Source organism: Octopus sinensis, linkage group LG7 (genome assembly GCF_006345805.1).
Source record: "Octopus sinensis linkage group LG7, ASM634580v1, whole genome shotgun sequence".
NCBI classification, from domain to species: domain Eukaryota; kingdom Metazoa; phylum Mollusca; class Cephalopoda; order Octopoda; family Octopodidae; genus Octopus; species Octopus sinensis.
Window position 1 is genome coordinate 47,846,821 of NC_043003.1, and position 15,962 is coordinate 47,862,782.

At 38.7% G+C, this 15,962-nt stretch overlaps 1 protein-coding gene across 1 annotated transcript in view; it reads left to right on the plus strand.

The window, feature by feature from the left end:
• The window catches only part of LOC115214105 (cell division cycle protein 16 homolog), a 46,306-nt gene that overhangs the window by 16,255 nt on the left and 14,089 nt on the right, over positions 1–15,962 (plus strand). Inside the window, exons 10-14 of the mRNA XM_029783162.2 lie at positions 656–705; positions 1,428–1,498; positions 3,222–3,347; positions 8,723–8,875; positions 12,022–12,147. Of these exons, the coding sequence (XP_029639022.1) occupies positions 656–705; positions 1,428–1,498; positions 3,222–3,347; positions 8,723–8,875; positions 12,022–12,147 (526 nt within the window). The remainder of the gene's footprint in view (positions 1–655; positions 706–1,427; positions 1,499–3,221; positions 3,348–8,722; positions 8,876–12,021; positions 12,148–15,962) is intronic.

Consider the following 15,962-nt stretch of genomic DNA (forward strand, 5'->3'; position numbering starts at 1 on the left):
GTTTCTTACATGGTATTAGCATGGGTGCTCTTATGTGACATTGATATGGGTGCTTTTTCTGGGGCACTGACATGAGTGCTTTTACATGGCACTGGTGTGGGTGCTTTTATTTGGCACCAGCATGGCTGCTTTTACATGGTACTGGCACTGGCATGGGTTCTATCATGTGGTACTGGTACAGGTGCTTTTGCATTGCACCAACACAGGTGCTTTTTACATGGCACCTCAAGACAAGGACGTTTCCACTGAGAAGGAGTGGGAGGCATGGCTGTAAAAGACAAATGTATGTATGGATGGTCACAATCTTACTTAGCATGACATGTCTTCTCAAGCACAGCATACCACCAGAAGTCTCAGTCCCTTATCATCTCCTCTGTGAGGCCCAATGTCTGAAGATCCTTTCTCACCACTTCATCCTGGGTTTACCCTCTTCTACAGGTTCCTTCTAGAATTAGAGATTGGCACTTCACACACACATATGTATGTATGTTTTTTTTATATTAAAGCTGCAAATCACTCTACCTTCAGTATTTGAGTACTATTTTTTCCACCTTGTTTTGCATTTATGTGCTTACTTGTATGTATGTACACACACACACATATTGTATTAAAATGTAAATAATCATATCTATATGTGTTGTTTGTTTGTTTGCAGAGCTATTTTACTTATCCCATAAACTGGTAGATCTCTATCCTACTAAACCAGTAAGTATTTTTACTTGTTTGCATGGCTTTCTTAATACTAAAATGGTGTGAATTACTTTGACTTTTTCTTTTGTGAGTTATCATTGTAGTATAAATAAGTGGCTGAGTGGATAAGGTGTTTATGTTTTTGTTATCTGGGGATTGTGTGAGAATCCAAGCATGTTGCATTATCTTCATTGTCCACACACTTTCTCTATGCCTTTTGCTGTTTTGCCTCATATGACTTTCATTGAGCAGGTCTATGATTAAAAGACAGTCAACTCGTGATCATCCTGTCAGATCTTATTCAGCAAAGCCTTGTGAGTGGATTTGATGGACAGAAACTAAAAGAAGCTTGTTGTGTGTGTGTCTGTGTGACTTAACAACTGGTGATGGTTTCTTTATGTCCCTGTAACTCAATGGTTTGAAAAAGAAATCAATAGAATAAGTAAGTACTGGGGTTGATTCGTTCAACTAAAAATTCTTCGAATCAGTGCCCCAGCATGGCCACAGTCTAATGGCTGAAATAAATAAAAGGTAAAAGCTAGAGAGAGAGATTTATCCCTATAGGGAAAGTACTATGTTCCTCTATCACTCTCTCAGTCTGTTGGTTACATAGCATGGTATTTGGGATTTTGTTTCCCTTCTGAATATATAAAGATGACACTAGAAGTGATGTCTATTCACTCAGTCAACCATTTATATTTGAAATCATTTTTTAAAACAATTCCTTTCACTTCTAGGTGGCCTGGTTCTCTGTTGGCTGCTACTATTTGCTCATAAATAACTATGAACCTGCACGTAGATATCTAACGTGAGTTATCTTTTATATCCTCTAAAATTTCACTCTCACACACATGCTATTTCATTTTGCTCATTGTTCATAAATGTACATAACACAACTTGTGAATGTCTTTATAGCTGTGCATATGATGTATAAAAGAATCCAATTGAAGTCAGATGTAGAGGGTTTGTTGGACACAGTGTGAGGCAACTGTTGTTATCGTTAGGCCTAATTCATCGTAAGGTAAATACCACCATGACCAATATCTAAACTACAGTGGAGAAGGCTAGCCACTGGGTTAGGTTAAAAAGAGACAATGAGCGATGGCTAGAGAAATATTGAGCTATATCTAATAACCAGTTGATTTAGCAAGTGGGGCCTCATATCAGTGAGGGGGTGGGTTGTGCACATTGATGCTGTTGAGAGGTAGGCCCCGAAACAGTGCACATTCTCTCCTGATGACCCCATACATTTGCTGGCTTCCGGTATGCAGAGTTCTCAACTGGTAGCACTTGCATGTGCAAGTTGTTTGCTAGACACCTTCCATTCCTGAAGGTTGACGATAGTAATTCCTTGAGACATGTGTTTGCCAGTTGTACCAAATATGTAATATCTTAGGCTGGAAAGAAACTTTTGTTGTTTTTCAGGATGGGAAAGAAACAAATACTTCCCTGGTCTTTATTGATATAGTCAATCAAATGGAAATTGTAGTTGTGATACCTGTGCCGGCGGCACGTAAAAAGCACTATCCGAACGTGGCCGATGCCAGCACCGCCTTGACTGGCTTCTGTGCCGGTGGCACGTGACTTGGTGTGCTTGTGGAGACCTATTGAGTCAAGTACATCAACATCAAAATAAATATCAAGTGGAAATTGTAGTTGTGATACTTATTGAAAAAGTAGCCCCAAAATGATAATGTCAAAAATGCAACAGGACTTTCTTTCCAACCCAATAGTATCAGTATAATAGGAAAATGTAGCCTTATTTAATGATATCTAACTCTTTATTATACTTCAGTTAGCTTGGAAAAGGTAGTTTATTTCCAATGCTCTTGACTGGAAAAATATGGCAACACATTAAGTGGGTAGCATTTAGTTCTCATATAATGTACACCCCTAATCATCATCATCATCATCATCATCATCGTTTAGCGTCCGTTTTCCATGCTAGCATGGGTTGGACGGGTCAACTGGGGTCTGTGAAGCTGGAAGGCTTCGTCAGGCCCAGTCAGATCTGGCAGTGTTTCTACGGCTGGATGCCCTTCCTAACGCCAACCACTCCGCGAGTGTAGTGGGTGTTTTTTACGTGCCACCTGCACAGGTGCCAGACAGAGCTGGCGAACGGCCACGAACGGATGGTGCTTTTACGTGTCACCGGCACGGGGCCAGGCGATGCTGGCAACGGACACAAGCGGACGGTGCTTTTACGTGTCACCGGCACGGGGGCCAGCTGAGGCTGGCAACGGACACAGACGGATGGTGCTTTTACGTGCCACCGACACGGGGCCAGGCAGAGCTGGCAAACGGCCACGAACGGATGGTGCTTTTACGTGTCACCGGCACGGGGGCCAGCCGAGGCTGGCAACGGACGCCAACAGATGGTGCTTTTACGTGCCACCGACACGGTTGCCAGACAGAGCTGGCAAACGGCGGTATAAAAATCTGGGGAAAATACATATGGTATACATGGATAAATATGTTAATTAAATCTATATTTGTATATAAAACTTTGTATGTATAATCTCTTCTTTCAGGAAAGCTACGACATTAGACCGTATGTATGGCCCAGCATGGTTAGCATACGGCCACTCATTTGCAGTAGACCAAGAGCACGACCAAGCTATGGCAGCTTATTTTACAGCATCCCAACTAATGAAAGGGTCAGTAACTTGTAATAATTGTGTTGGTCACTTCTGCATTCTTGGACAGTTGTTATCAGTCCTAATCCAAGACTGATAACAACAAAATCTATTGTCCTGTGATTAAAATGCATTCCAGTCATGATCTTTTTTTTTTTAATTTTTATCCCCCCCCCCCCCCCCCCCCCCGATAGAAAATGGACAGACATGGTTGTGTGGTTAAGAAGCTTACTTTGCAATCACATTGTTTCAGGTTCAGTTCCACTATGCAGAACCTTGGTCAAGTGTCTTCTGTAGTCTTGGACTAATCAATGCCTTGAAAGTGAATTTGGTAGACGGAAACTCTTGGATGCCTGTGGTATATGTATGTGTGTGTGTATACATATATATGTGTATGTGTGTGTGTATATATACATATATATATGTGTGTGTGTGTATACATATATGTGTGTGTGTGTATGTATATATATGTCTGTATTTGTGTTTGTCCCCACCACCACCACTTGGCAATTGGTATTGGTTTGTTTATGTCCCCATTACTTAGCAGTTTTGGCAAAAAGATATTGATAGAATAGGTACCAGACTTTAAAAAAATAAAAAAAGTACTAGAGTCAGTTTATTCAACTAAAACCTTTCAAAGCTGTGCCCCAGCATGGCTGCAGTCAAATGACTGAAACAGGTAGAAAATTAAAGATAGTATAGCTAAAACTATACTTGTAATACCTTTCTGTGATTTGAGAAATATTTGGTGGATCTTTTTGGTTTGAACGGCAGTTTTTAACATAATTTCTAGGTAACTAAAAGATTTTAAACTTCGTATACTGGTAGAATGTGTTTATAAAACATCTTTTTCTCTTGGCTTTATTGAGAAAATTCTATAGTTTATAAGATATTTGTTGTTTTTTTCTTCAATTTCTGCAATTTCAACCAATCAATGACGTCCATTGAGGTAAAAAAAAAAACATTCTGTGCCGTATGAATATGTCCCTCGTTTAAGAAACAGATTGGGTTTATTTACATTTGTGAAGAAAAAAAGATACCCTTCCCCCCCACCCCTAACCCTAAAACAGATTGAAATGCAATAAATTGATACTAGGGTCATAATTATGGGTGACAATTTCATATGACACTGCTAGAAAAAACTGTCGTTCAAACCGAAAAGATCCTATTTGGTTGCTATTTCTAGGTGGATGAGTTACAACATAGAACTTCCCCTGTTGACTTGACTGAGACATCAGTTATGTTCATCTTAGCGATGTTAGAATGCTCGCAATAAAAATTAAGTCAGCAAAAAGGGGGTGAGAGAGAATTTAAATTGACCCAAAATTATATGAACATACCCCAAGAGGAGTGAACTTGATCTATCATATGTGTAGTGATGATTCTGGACTTGTTTCAGTTTTACTAGACCTGTAATTCTCTCTCTGCATGTCTCAAATTTGTTTTTAGTCAGTTGAAATTTCAGTTCTCTCCCTTTTGAGTGTAATTTTCATTTGAATAACACTACTGACTTTTGTCGATATGATTACAATTTCAACTTAAGAACTATTTGGTTCCGGGGTCAGTCCCACTGCGTGGCATCTTGGGCAAGTGTCTTCTGCTATAGCCTCGGGCCGACCAGAGCCTTGTGAGTGGATTTGGTAGATGGAAACTGAAAGAAGCCTGTCATATATATGTATATATTTATGTTTGTGTGTTTATATGTTTGCGTGTCTGTGTTTGTCACCCCAACATCGCTTGACAACCGATGCTGATGTGTTTACGTCCCCGTCACTTAGCGGTTCGGTAAAAGGAGCCCGATAGAATAAGTACTAGGCTTACAGTGAATAAGTTCTGGGATCGATTTGCTCGACTAAACGCGGTGCTCCAGCATGGCTGCAGTCAAATGACTGAAACAAGTAAAAGAGTATAGCAATGCTAATAACTGATTGTTAGAACTAAATACATATGTTTTACAATAAATCCTGAAATGAGTATGAAGTATAGCAATTACTGAATGACAAATCGACCAGGAATTACATGATCAGCTTTATTAGCTTACAGCTGTTTCTGTTATAAGAAGTATTGCAATCAAAGCTGGGCACTTGTGCAACATTTTATAGCTTCCACAGTACCATTAAAACATATATGTAATACTGAAGCTCTTGTTCAACCCATGTCACCATGGAAAGATATTGATATAATGACAATGATGATAGTGAACATTTTAATATGTGCTTAAGTCATTTTAAAATAAAAATTAAAGCTTCCTTACATGTATATGTGTGTGTGTGTGTGTAAAGCATATTTTTAAAATGACTTAAACATACGAGGAGGTGCTGAAAAGTTCCTGGCTTTGGGTAAAAGAAAATACAGGAGGATCAGTTATGATTTTTGCAGGGGTCCTTCAGTTTTTCTAAGCCCTGTAAAACAACTCAGAAGGTTGGGCCTCCAACCAAGCCTTTTGCGATACCCTTAAAACCAGGAACTTTTCAGTACCCCATGTATGTGTATATATATATATATATATGCTTCATTATTATTGTCATTGTCATCTTATGGTTGTTTTTCCCATTTTGGCATGAGTTGGATAGAACTGTTTCAGCATAATGTATTGTCATGGATTTTTGTAATTTCCTTTATGAGGTCCATTATTCTGAATCAGACCTCACCACTATTTTTCCTATCTCCTTCAATTTTCCTCTTCCACAAACTCTTCCATATTTTCTTGTAAGTATACGCATACATATAAGAGATGACTAAAAGTTTTGCTATCAGGTAAAGAGATAAAACAATGCCTCACTAAGTCTCAACCAACCCATGTGAACATGGAAAGGTGGACCTTAAAATTCTATATATATTTACATGACATAAACTTTGGTGATGATGTCATGTAAAAAGCACCCAATATACTCTGTAAAGTGGTTGGCATTAGGAATGGCACCCAGCTGTAGAAACTGAGCCAAAACAAACTATGGAACCTTGTGTAGCCCCTGCCCTGACCAACCTATGCCAACATGGTACACAAATGTTAAATGATGATATACATGTGTGTGTATGTATGTATGCATATATATCCACTATATACAGGGGTTGGACAAAATAATGGAAACACCTTAAAATTTCAAACAAATTTATTTTAATATGGGGCAGGAATAACAGCCTGAATTTTATGAGGTATGGACTCGTACAAAATTTGAATTGTTTCCAAAGGAATTTTTGTCCATTCAGCTAAAACAGTCTCCAGTTCTTGCAGTGATGATGGTGGAAGATATTGACTCCTTACTTGCTTTTCTAAAATGCACCATAAATATTCAATAATATTGAGATCTGGGGATTGTGGTGGCTAGATAAGATGTTCAACTTCACTAGAATGTTCCTGGTGCCATTCAGTAACAACATTAGCTGTGTGAATTGGTGCATTATCATCCTGAAATATTGCGTTTTCCTCTGGAAACAGTTCCACAACCATAGGATGAATTTGATCAGATAAAAGGCTTAAATAGTCTTGACTATTAATTCTGCCATGAAGGGAAACCATTGGGCTGGCAGACTGCCAAGATATAGTGCCCCCCCCCCCAATCATCACAGATCCTCCTCCATGTTTAACAGTTGGAAGAAGGTAGTTTGGTCAAATGGCTGTCTCCACATGTATACTCGGCTAGTGGTCAGAAATAAGGTAAAGGATGACTCATCTGAGAAAATAACATTCTTCTACTGCTCTAGGGAACTATTCTGTAGGTTTTTACTCCACCCTAAACGCTTTGTAACATTTGTTTTTGATAGTAGTGATTTTCTGATTGCAGCCCTCCTATGAAATCTGGCTTTGTGCAGCTCCCAGCGAACAGTTTTTGTGAAAACTGGGTTCTCGAGGTGGTCATTAAGCTCTTCAGCAATTTTGGGAACTGTGCTTTTGTGATCCTTTCTAACAATTTGCATAAGAGTTCAACGGTCCCTATCTGAAAGTTTTGGTTTTCTTCTAGAGTTTTGTTTTGATGAGGAGGTTTTTCCCTCTTTCTCAAAAGCTGTCATTACTTTTGAGACTGTACTTCTTGACACACCAAACATTTCGGCTGTTTTCATTACACTGGTGCCTGCCATATAAGCACCAACAATTTGACCTCTTTGAAAGTCCGATAGATCTGTTATTTTAATGAATTTTAATTACCTTTTTCTGATGATATCTGAAAAGAAACAGCAATTTTAGCAAAACATATTAAGCAACACTAATAAATAAATAAATAAACAAGCTTTTGGCAGTTTTATAGATATTTCAAAATTATGATGACATGATGCTAGGTGTTCCCATTATTTTGTCCAACCCCTGTATATAGATATAAAATATATATTTTGGACAAATGACAAAGGATCAAGATACTTGGTTCCATGCTGTACTGAAGAAGACCCATCCTCCACAGCAGAAGTGTTGAGACAGCATCCCCTGTTGAAGAGGATTGGCTTGCAAGTGTTCTGTGTCCATGCCATGTAAAACGCACTCATGCGGTGCCACGTAATAGGCACTTGTGCCAGTGCCATGTAATAGGTGCTTGTGCCGGTGGCATGTTAAAGCACTCAGCACACACTGTAAAGTGGTTGGTGTTAGGAAGGGCATCCAGCCGTAGAAACCAAGCCAAATCAGACTGGAAGCTGGTGCAGCTTCCCTAGTTTATCAGCTCTAGTCAAACCATCCAACCCATGCCAACATGGAAAATGGACATTAAAAGATGACATATATATATATATATAACTAAAAAAATGTATGATAGATTGCAGTCAATTCATTCTCTCTTACCTGTTTGTGTCTGCCTTCCAAATGCTGTTTTTACTGAGATCTCCCTTTTTAGTAGAAGAAATAGCTATAACCCTTTGACTGCTATTTCTAAATTCGGTATGTGGTAAGGCAACTCGTTGCTAAACCCTTATTGCTTAGTATTACTTATATATATATATATATATATATATATATATATATATATATATATAGTCAGGATGCTATAAGTATATTGTACATTGTTTTTCTTCTATTGATGTGATCCAGAGGAAGGGTTTGTACCCATAGCAACAAAGACCCTCCGAGGCTGATGAAATTGATGCGGTTAATATTCCTCTTGAACAGAGTGTTTTTGTAATGGTCGCCTTGGGTGCTAGTATTTTCTAATCTTTGGTAGTGGCGGTAGTGACCAAGTTGATTTTTTTGGTTCAAGTGTACTTATATGTATTGATCTCTGAACTTGGTGTTTGTAATGTGAAATGAATAGGATGAACTTTTACATCCGTATCTGTTGATGACAATTTTTGTGGTTTTTATAGAAATTAGATGTTGTGTATTTATGTGTCAATAACTACTATATCTCATTTTCAAACACTCTTCCCTCTCTTTCTTTATTCTGATGCTTTTCAAATAAAATTCATTCCAGCTGTCATCTACCTGTTTTGTACATTGGCTTGGAGTATGGTTTGACCAACAACTCTAAACTAGCAGAAAGATTCTTTAGTCAAGCATTGACCATTGCTCCAGAAGACCCTTTTGTTCTTCATGAGATGGGAGTAATTGCTTTCCAGAACCAGGAGTAAGTACACTTATAATTATATCAGTTCAAATGTAAAACAAGTTTATTTACAGAGTAAAAGACTGTATCCACCATTGTTTACTTTAGTTATATCAACCTGTCTTGGTGCTATCATTCACTTACAGTGTTATGTCCCTCACTCAAAGGTGTTGAGCTGGCAGAATTGTTAGCTTATCAGACAAATTACTTAACAGTTTTTCTCCTGGCTCTTCACATACTGATTTCAAATTCTGCTGAGGTCAACTTTGCTTTTCATCCTTTTGGAGTTGCTAAAATAAGCACCAGTCAAGTACTGTGGTTGATGTAATCAATCAACTTGTTCCTCCCTTCAAAATTGCTGACCCTGGCCTTGTACCAGAATTTGAAACCTCTATTATTACCTCCGCTTTAGTGAAGGCGGAGGTATTGTTTTTTCAGTTGTGTTTGTTTGTTTGTCCAGGCACAAGATATCTCAAGAACCACTGGATGGATTCAAATGAAACTTTCAGAGATGTTTGTCCTCGTGATTGGCATGAGCTGATTAGATTTTGGGATCAATCAGGTAACAGACAAGGATTCTAGATTATTTTACCGTTTTTTTTTTTACTTAATTTTTGAGAGTGGTAGGGTTCATTTTTAGTATTCTTGTTTGTGAGAGCAGTTGAGTTTATTTCAGATATTCTCATTTTAAAAATCATCTCTGGCTAATCATTGAGAGGATGTTGGTGTTGCTTTGGCAGAGGTTTGCATTCTCTGAGTGTTGTTGCTGTTAATAATAATAATAATAATAATAATAATGCCACAACAAGCTGGCATAATCGTAAGCACGCCGGGCAAAATGCTTAGTGGTATTTTGTCTGTCATTATGTTTTGAGTTCAAATTCTGCCAGGGTTGATTTTACCTTTCATCTTTTCGGGGTGGATAAATTAAGTACCAGTGAAACACTGGAGTTGATGTAATCAACTAGTCCCCTCCCCCAAAATTTCAGGCCTTGTGCTTTAGTAGAAAAGATTATTATTGTTGTTATCAAGGTGGCGAGCTGGCAGAGTCATTAGCATGTTGGGCAAAATGCTTAGTGGCATTTCATCTATCTTTACGTTCTGAGTTCAAATTCTGCCAAGGTCAACTTTGCTTTTCATCTGTTTGGGGTTGATTAAATAAGTACCAGTGAAACACTGGGGTTGATGTTAATGATTTACCTCCTCCAAAAATTTCAGGTCTTTTGCCTTTAGTAGAAAGGATTATTATTATGAAAAAGCAAACTAGCAGAATCGTTACCACATCAGACCAAATGCTTAGCAGCATTTCATCCATCTTTACGTTAAATTCAGATTCCTCCGAGGTTGACCATTCCTGGAGTAACAAATGATAGAATCAGTTGGCAAAATATCTTGTATTAGCTGTACCCCTTTATATTCTGAGTTCAAAAGCTGCCTTGATTAACTTAACTTTTCCTCCTGGGATTAATGATACAAGTATGAGTCATTTTATTTAATTAACAAATAAATATATAGACTGGTATAATTAGTAGAGTACCAGAGAAAATAGTGGCTGATATTTATTTACACCCCTTTACTTTCTAAGTTCAAATATTGCTGAAGATTTGAGATCAATAAAAAACTTACTAGTCAAATATGAGGCACATTTTAATTGTCTACAATCCTGCCTGTGGAGGCACATGGCCTAGTGGTTGGAGCAGCAGAATCGCGGTCGAGGGATCACGGGTTCGAATCTCAGACCGGGCGATTTGTGTGTTTATGAGCGAAACACCTAAACTCCATGCGGCTCTGGCAGAAGGTAATGGCGAACTTCTGCTGACTCTTTTGCCTCAACATTCTCTCACACTTTCCTCCTGCATCTTGCAGCTCACCTGCGATGGACCTATGTCCCATCCAGGTGGGGATCCTATACGCCAAGGAAACCGGGAAACTGGCCCTTATGAGCCAGGTGTGGCTCAAGAAGGAACAAACAGTTCTGCTCTTTCAAAATTATAAGACCTTACCAGTGGCACTCTTGGGCACTGCTGGTAACATGTAACCCAGTACAGTCTGCCACATGGTCAGGTCATCAGTAAGTAAACCGGTAATCCGACCAAACTTGCTTAAAGAGGAGGGTGATTTTTTGGACATCCTGTTGGATGTAAAACAAAATCAGTCAAAAGATGGAGGAACTCAAGAGAGTCAATGGCTGTCCAAATATGTGTGAAGACACGTGACATAGCAGTTAGGATGTTGCACTCACAATTGTGAGATCATGTTTTTGATTCTCAGACCTGCTGTGCTTTGTGTTCTTGAGCAAAACACTTCATAGGTGCAGGCGTGGCTATGTGGTAAGAAGCTTGCTTCCCAACCACATGGTTCTGGATTCAGTCCCGCTGTGTGGTGCCTCGGGCTGACCAGATCCTTGTATGTGGAATTGGCATACAGAAACTGAAAGAGGCCCATTGTGTGTGTGTGTGTGTGTATCTTTGTGCGTGTCTTTCTGTCTGTGTTCGTCCCCCCACTACTGCTTGACAACCAGTGTTGGTGTGTTTGCATCCCCATAACTTAGTAGTTTGGCAAAACAGACCAATAGAATAAGTAGAAGGCTTAAAAAAGAAGTACTGGTGTCAATTCATTCAACAAAAAAATTTAAGGTGGTGCCCCAGCATGGCCATAGTTTAATGACCTAAACAGATAAAAGATAGAAAATAAAGATTTCACATTGATCCAGTTCACTCAGCTGTTAGTGGGCAACCTTGTGACAGATTAGCATACAAGGACGAGATGGTTGACTCAGAAAAATCACCTGAACACAGGTCTCTCAAGCCAAGTTTGGCATTCAGCAATCAAAAGGACGAATAGTACAACTATACTGTGAACCCTGACTGGCTGAGATTGGTTGTTCAACCACATTGAACAACCAATTAAATGATGCTACTCATAACAATCATTTACATTATTTACATTTGACGGATATTTGTCCTCATCTTGTTTTATTGTTAACACAACGTTTTGGCCGATATACCCTCTGAAACGTGTTAACAACACCTTTAGAGGGACTTAGAAATGTTAATATTTCTATAAGATGAGGACAAATATCCGTCAGATATAAATAATGTACATGATTCCTCATCTCTTAAATATAGAACTGTATTATTTTCATTATTGTTGTCGTTTTCTTGCAGTTATACTACAGCAGAGCAATATTTCTTGGATGCCTTAGAGAAGGTCCGCTGTGTAAGTAACCAAATTACAATAGAGAAATGGGAAACCCTCCATAACAATCTTGCCCACACATGTCGAAAACTCAAGTATGTATTATTCTTTTTCTTTCATTTAACATTTAATTTCTGATTTACTCTCATTATCTTTTTCTTTTCTTTTTTAATATGTATATGTAAGTGCAGGCGTGGCTGTGAAGTAAAAAGTTTACTTTCCAACCACATGGTTCCAGGTTCAGTCCTACAGTATGGCACCTTGGGCAATGTTCTTCTGCTATAGCCCTGGATCAACCAAAACCTTGTGAGTGGAAACTGAAAGAAGCCTCCTCTGTGTGTGTTGTGTGTCTGTTCCTCACCTCATTGGTTGACAAGCTTTGTTGGTGTGTTTACATCCCTGTAACTTAGTGGTTTGGTAAAAGAGACTGATAGCATAAGTACCATATTTAAAAAAAAAAAGCCCTGAGGTCATTTTGTTCAACTGAAAAGTTTTCAAAGTGTGTCCCAACATGGCCACAGTTCAATGACTAAAATGAGTAAAAGGTATATGTAGCAAGCTCTGTTTAATTGAGAAGAGCTGGAGCAGTGCGCATGGTTTTTCTCAGAAACATCTTTAACCTGTTAGCATTCAGAATCCTCTGTCAAATGAAATGCTTATTTATTCACATTGTTTTGAATTAATCATGCATTATCTTGTAGCTTCAAGATTTCAATGATGTGATTTGTTTATTTTTAAAATGACATTGTTGGAGAGGTCAAGAGGCTAAATCTGGCCAGTTTAAACACAAGGAAGAATATTTAAACCCGAAATGGCCAGTTTAAATGCTAAAAGGTTAATTGGAGGATGAGAGATAACTTGGAAGGGTCAATGTTGGTAATGCTTAGTTTGAATGAATTATTTATTGCATGTTATCATCATCATTGTTTAACATCCTCCTTCTATGCTGGCATGGGTTGGCTGGTTTGATAGGAGCTGGCCAGGCAGAAGCCTGCACCATACTTCTGTTTCTGTTTTGGCACAGTTTTTATGGCTGGATGCCCTTCCTAACATCAACCACCCCACAGAGTGGGCCGGGTGCTTTTTACGTGGCACCAGCACAGGCAAAGTCAGTTTTGGCATAGTTTTTACAGCTGGATGTTCTTCCAAATGCCAATCAATTTATATTGGCACCAGCAATGGAAGGATGACCAAGTAATTTTGAGAGGGGAGGGGGTATTGGAGGAGGGAGTTAAGATGAAACACAGCAAGGGTAGTGTCCTAGTGGGAACTATTCTAGGAAAGAAGGATTGGATCAGTGTTTGATATAGCATTAGAAAATCAGGTGTAGTGCGATATTGAGCAAGAGTAGGCACAGGCATGGCTGTGTGGTTAAGAAGCTTGCTTCCCAATTATATGCTATTTTGTTACATAGAAAAGGTGCATGGCTGAGTGTTTAAGGTATTTGGCTCATGATCAGAAGATCACAAGTTCGATTCCCAACAGTACATTGTGTCCTTGAGCAAGGCATTTTATTTCATGTTGCTCCAGTCCACTCAGCTGGCAAAAGTGAGTTGTACCTGTATTTCAAAGGGCCAGCCTTGTCACATTTTGTGTCACGCTGAATCTCTCTGAGAACTACATTAATGGTACATGTGCCTGTGGAGTGCTCAGCCACTTGCAAGTTAATTTAACCAGCAGGTTGTTCCATTAATTGGATCAACTGGAACCCTTGTCATCGCAACCAATGGAGTGCCAATCACTTGAGAAAAGAAGATGCATCAGATGGTGGCTAAAGTGCATATGGAAGAAATTCTGGGACCCTTGTGGCATGCTATTGAGGAAAGTGTTACTGAAACTGAAGGGAAAAGTTTGTGCTGTATTTTTAAGAAGTGCTATGATTTATGGGAGTGTGACTTGGATAGTGAATTTGGAGCAGCAAAGAAGGCTGGAATGAATGGACATAAGAATGGTTCAATGGCTCTAAGGAAGTTGCACTACTGTGAAGTATTAAGAAAGAGGAAGGCGATAAATGGCAGATGATAGGGATAAAGCCAGTGATAGATGTTGTTAGAAAGAAATGGGACGAACCAGTCAGGTCATATACTGAGAAAAGATGACAAAGCTGAGGTTGTGGGTGGGGGTGATGGTAATGAAAGTGGATGGTGATTGAGAAAAAACGTGAAGTTGCAGTGGAGAGAAAATTAAGGTAAATGGCAGTTAGTGAGGAGAGATGCCGAGACTAGATAAAGATGAAGAGGACTTTGTTTTAATGGAGGTCCAACAAGGCTAACTCCACTTGCCGAGAAAAATGAACTTAAAACATGTGTTATTTTGCTACTTATCAGAAAGTAATATTACTGTGTATATGGTTATGGTCAAGTCCAGAACTGAAACTGATAGTGGTCTGCATTGACAAAATTTAATTCATAAGTAAAATGCTAGGTGTATTACAGTATTTTTCAGCATACAAGTCAAATTTTCCAAACCAAAATTGACAATCAAAGAACATAAGTTGTCTTATATATTTGGTTCAAATTTTAGTGGAAGACCAGCAATTTCAGAGAGGGGCAAGTCAATATATTGACCCCAGTGCTCAGCTGGTACGCATTTTATCAATCCCAAAAGGACAAAAGGCAAAATCAACCTTGGAGGAATTTTAACTAAGGACATAGCGACAGACAAAATACTGCGAAACATTTTGCCTGGTGTGCTAATGATTATGCCAGCTCACCATCTTAAATTGCCTTATATTAAGATAACTTTGGAGAGCCAAAAATTTCATGTGAAATGCAACAAGATGGAAAGATAATGACAATGTCTGAATATTTACATTGTATTTTACATCAATTTGTATGCCAAAAAATACGGTATTTGTTGTGAAGAGTGGAAGAATCTGATATTCTGGACTGGATACTTGCACTATGTTGGCGAGAGAGATTATTTCTATATAAAACTATTGTTCCCTAGTTCTGAAATTTTGAAGATGATCAATGAAGTAAAAGATTAATGTAGGATGAGAGGTGGGGAAGCCAGTGACAGGTGGTTTGAGTAGTGTGGGAGCTCTATGACGACGGAGAGAGAGAGAGGGGTGGTGGTGATCAAAGTTTGTAACAAGCTCCAGGTCTATTGAAATGGGAAGTGAGTGGTATGGGCCAGGTCAAAAAATATTATGAATATTAAGACATGTTCAAGCATGGGTATGTGGTAAGAAGCTTGTTTCCCAACTACATCATTCCTGGTTCAGTCCCACTGTGTGGCACCTTGAGCAAGTGTCTTCTACTCTGGCTCAGGCTGACCAAAGTCTTGTGAGTGGATTTGGTCAATAGAAACTAAAAGAAACCTGTCATTTTTGTGTGTCTGTGTTTGTCCCCCATCACCGCTTGACAACCAGTGTTGGTGTGTTTACATCCCTGTAACTTAGCAGTTATAGAATAAGTGTCAGACTTTAAAAAATAAGTACTGGGGTTGATACATTCAACTAGAATATTCCTCGAGGCAATACTACAGCATGGCTGCAGTCTAGTGACTGAAACAAGTATACGGTAAAAAGTTATTTCAAAATAAAGTGAAACCTGCCATGAAACATGATTTGGTTAAAAAATGTCTTTTCTCTAACTTTAAATTCCTGTATTTTAAAAGCTTGTTACATAAATTGTCTAAAAAAAAACCTCATATGGCCTCATGTATCTCACTTTTCACAGGTGTTGACTTGAAGGATTTTTAGCTGAACAAATCAACCCCAGTAATTGTTTTTTTAAAGTCTGGTTCTTATTCTGTTGGGTTCCTTTTGTTGAACTGCTAAGTTATGAGAGTGTAAACAAACCAACACCAGTTGTCATGTGGTGAGGGTAACAAACATGCACGTACACAGACACACACCACCACCATCAGCATAATTTAATGTCCGTTATCCATAGTGACATTACTT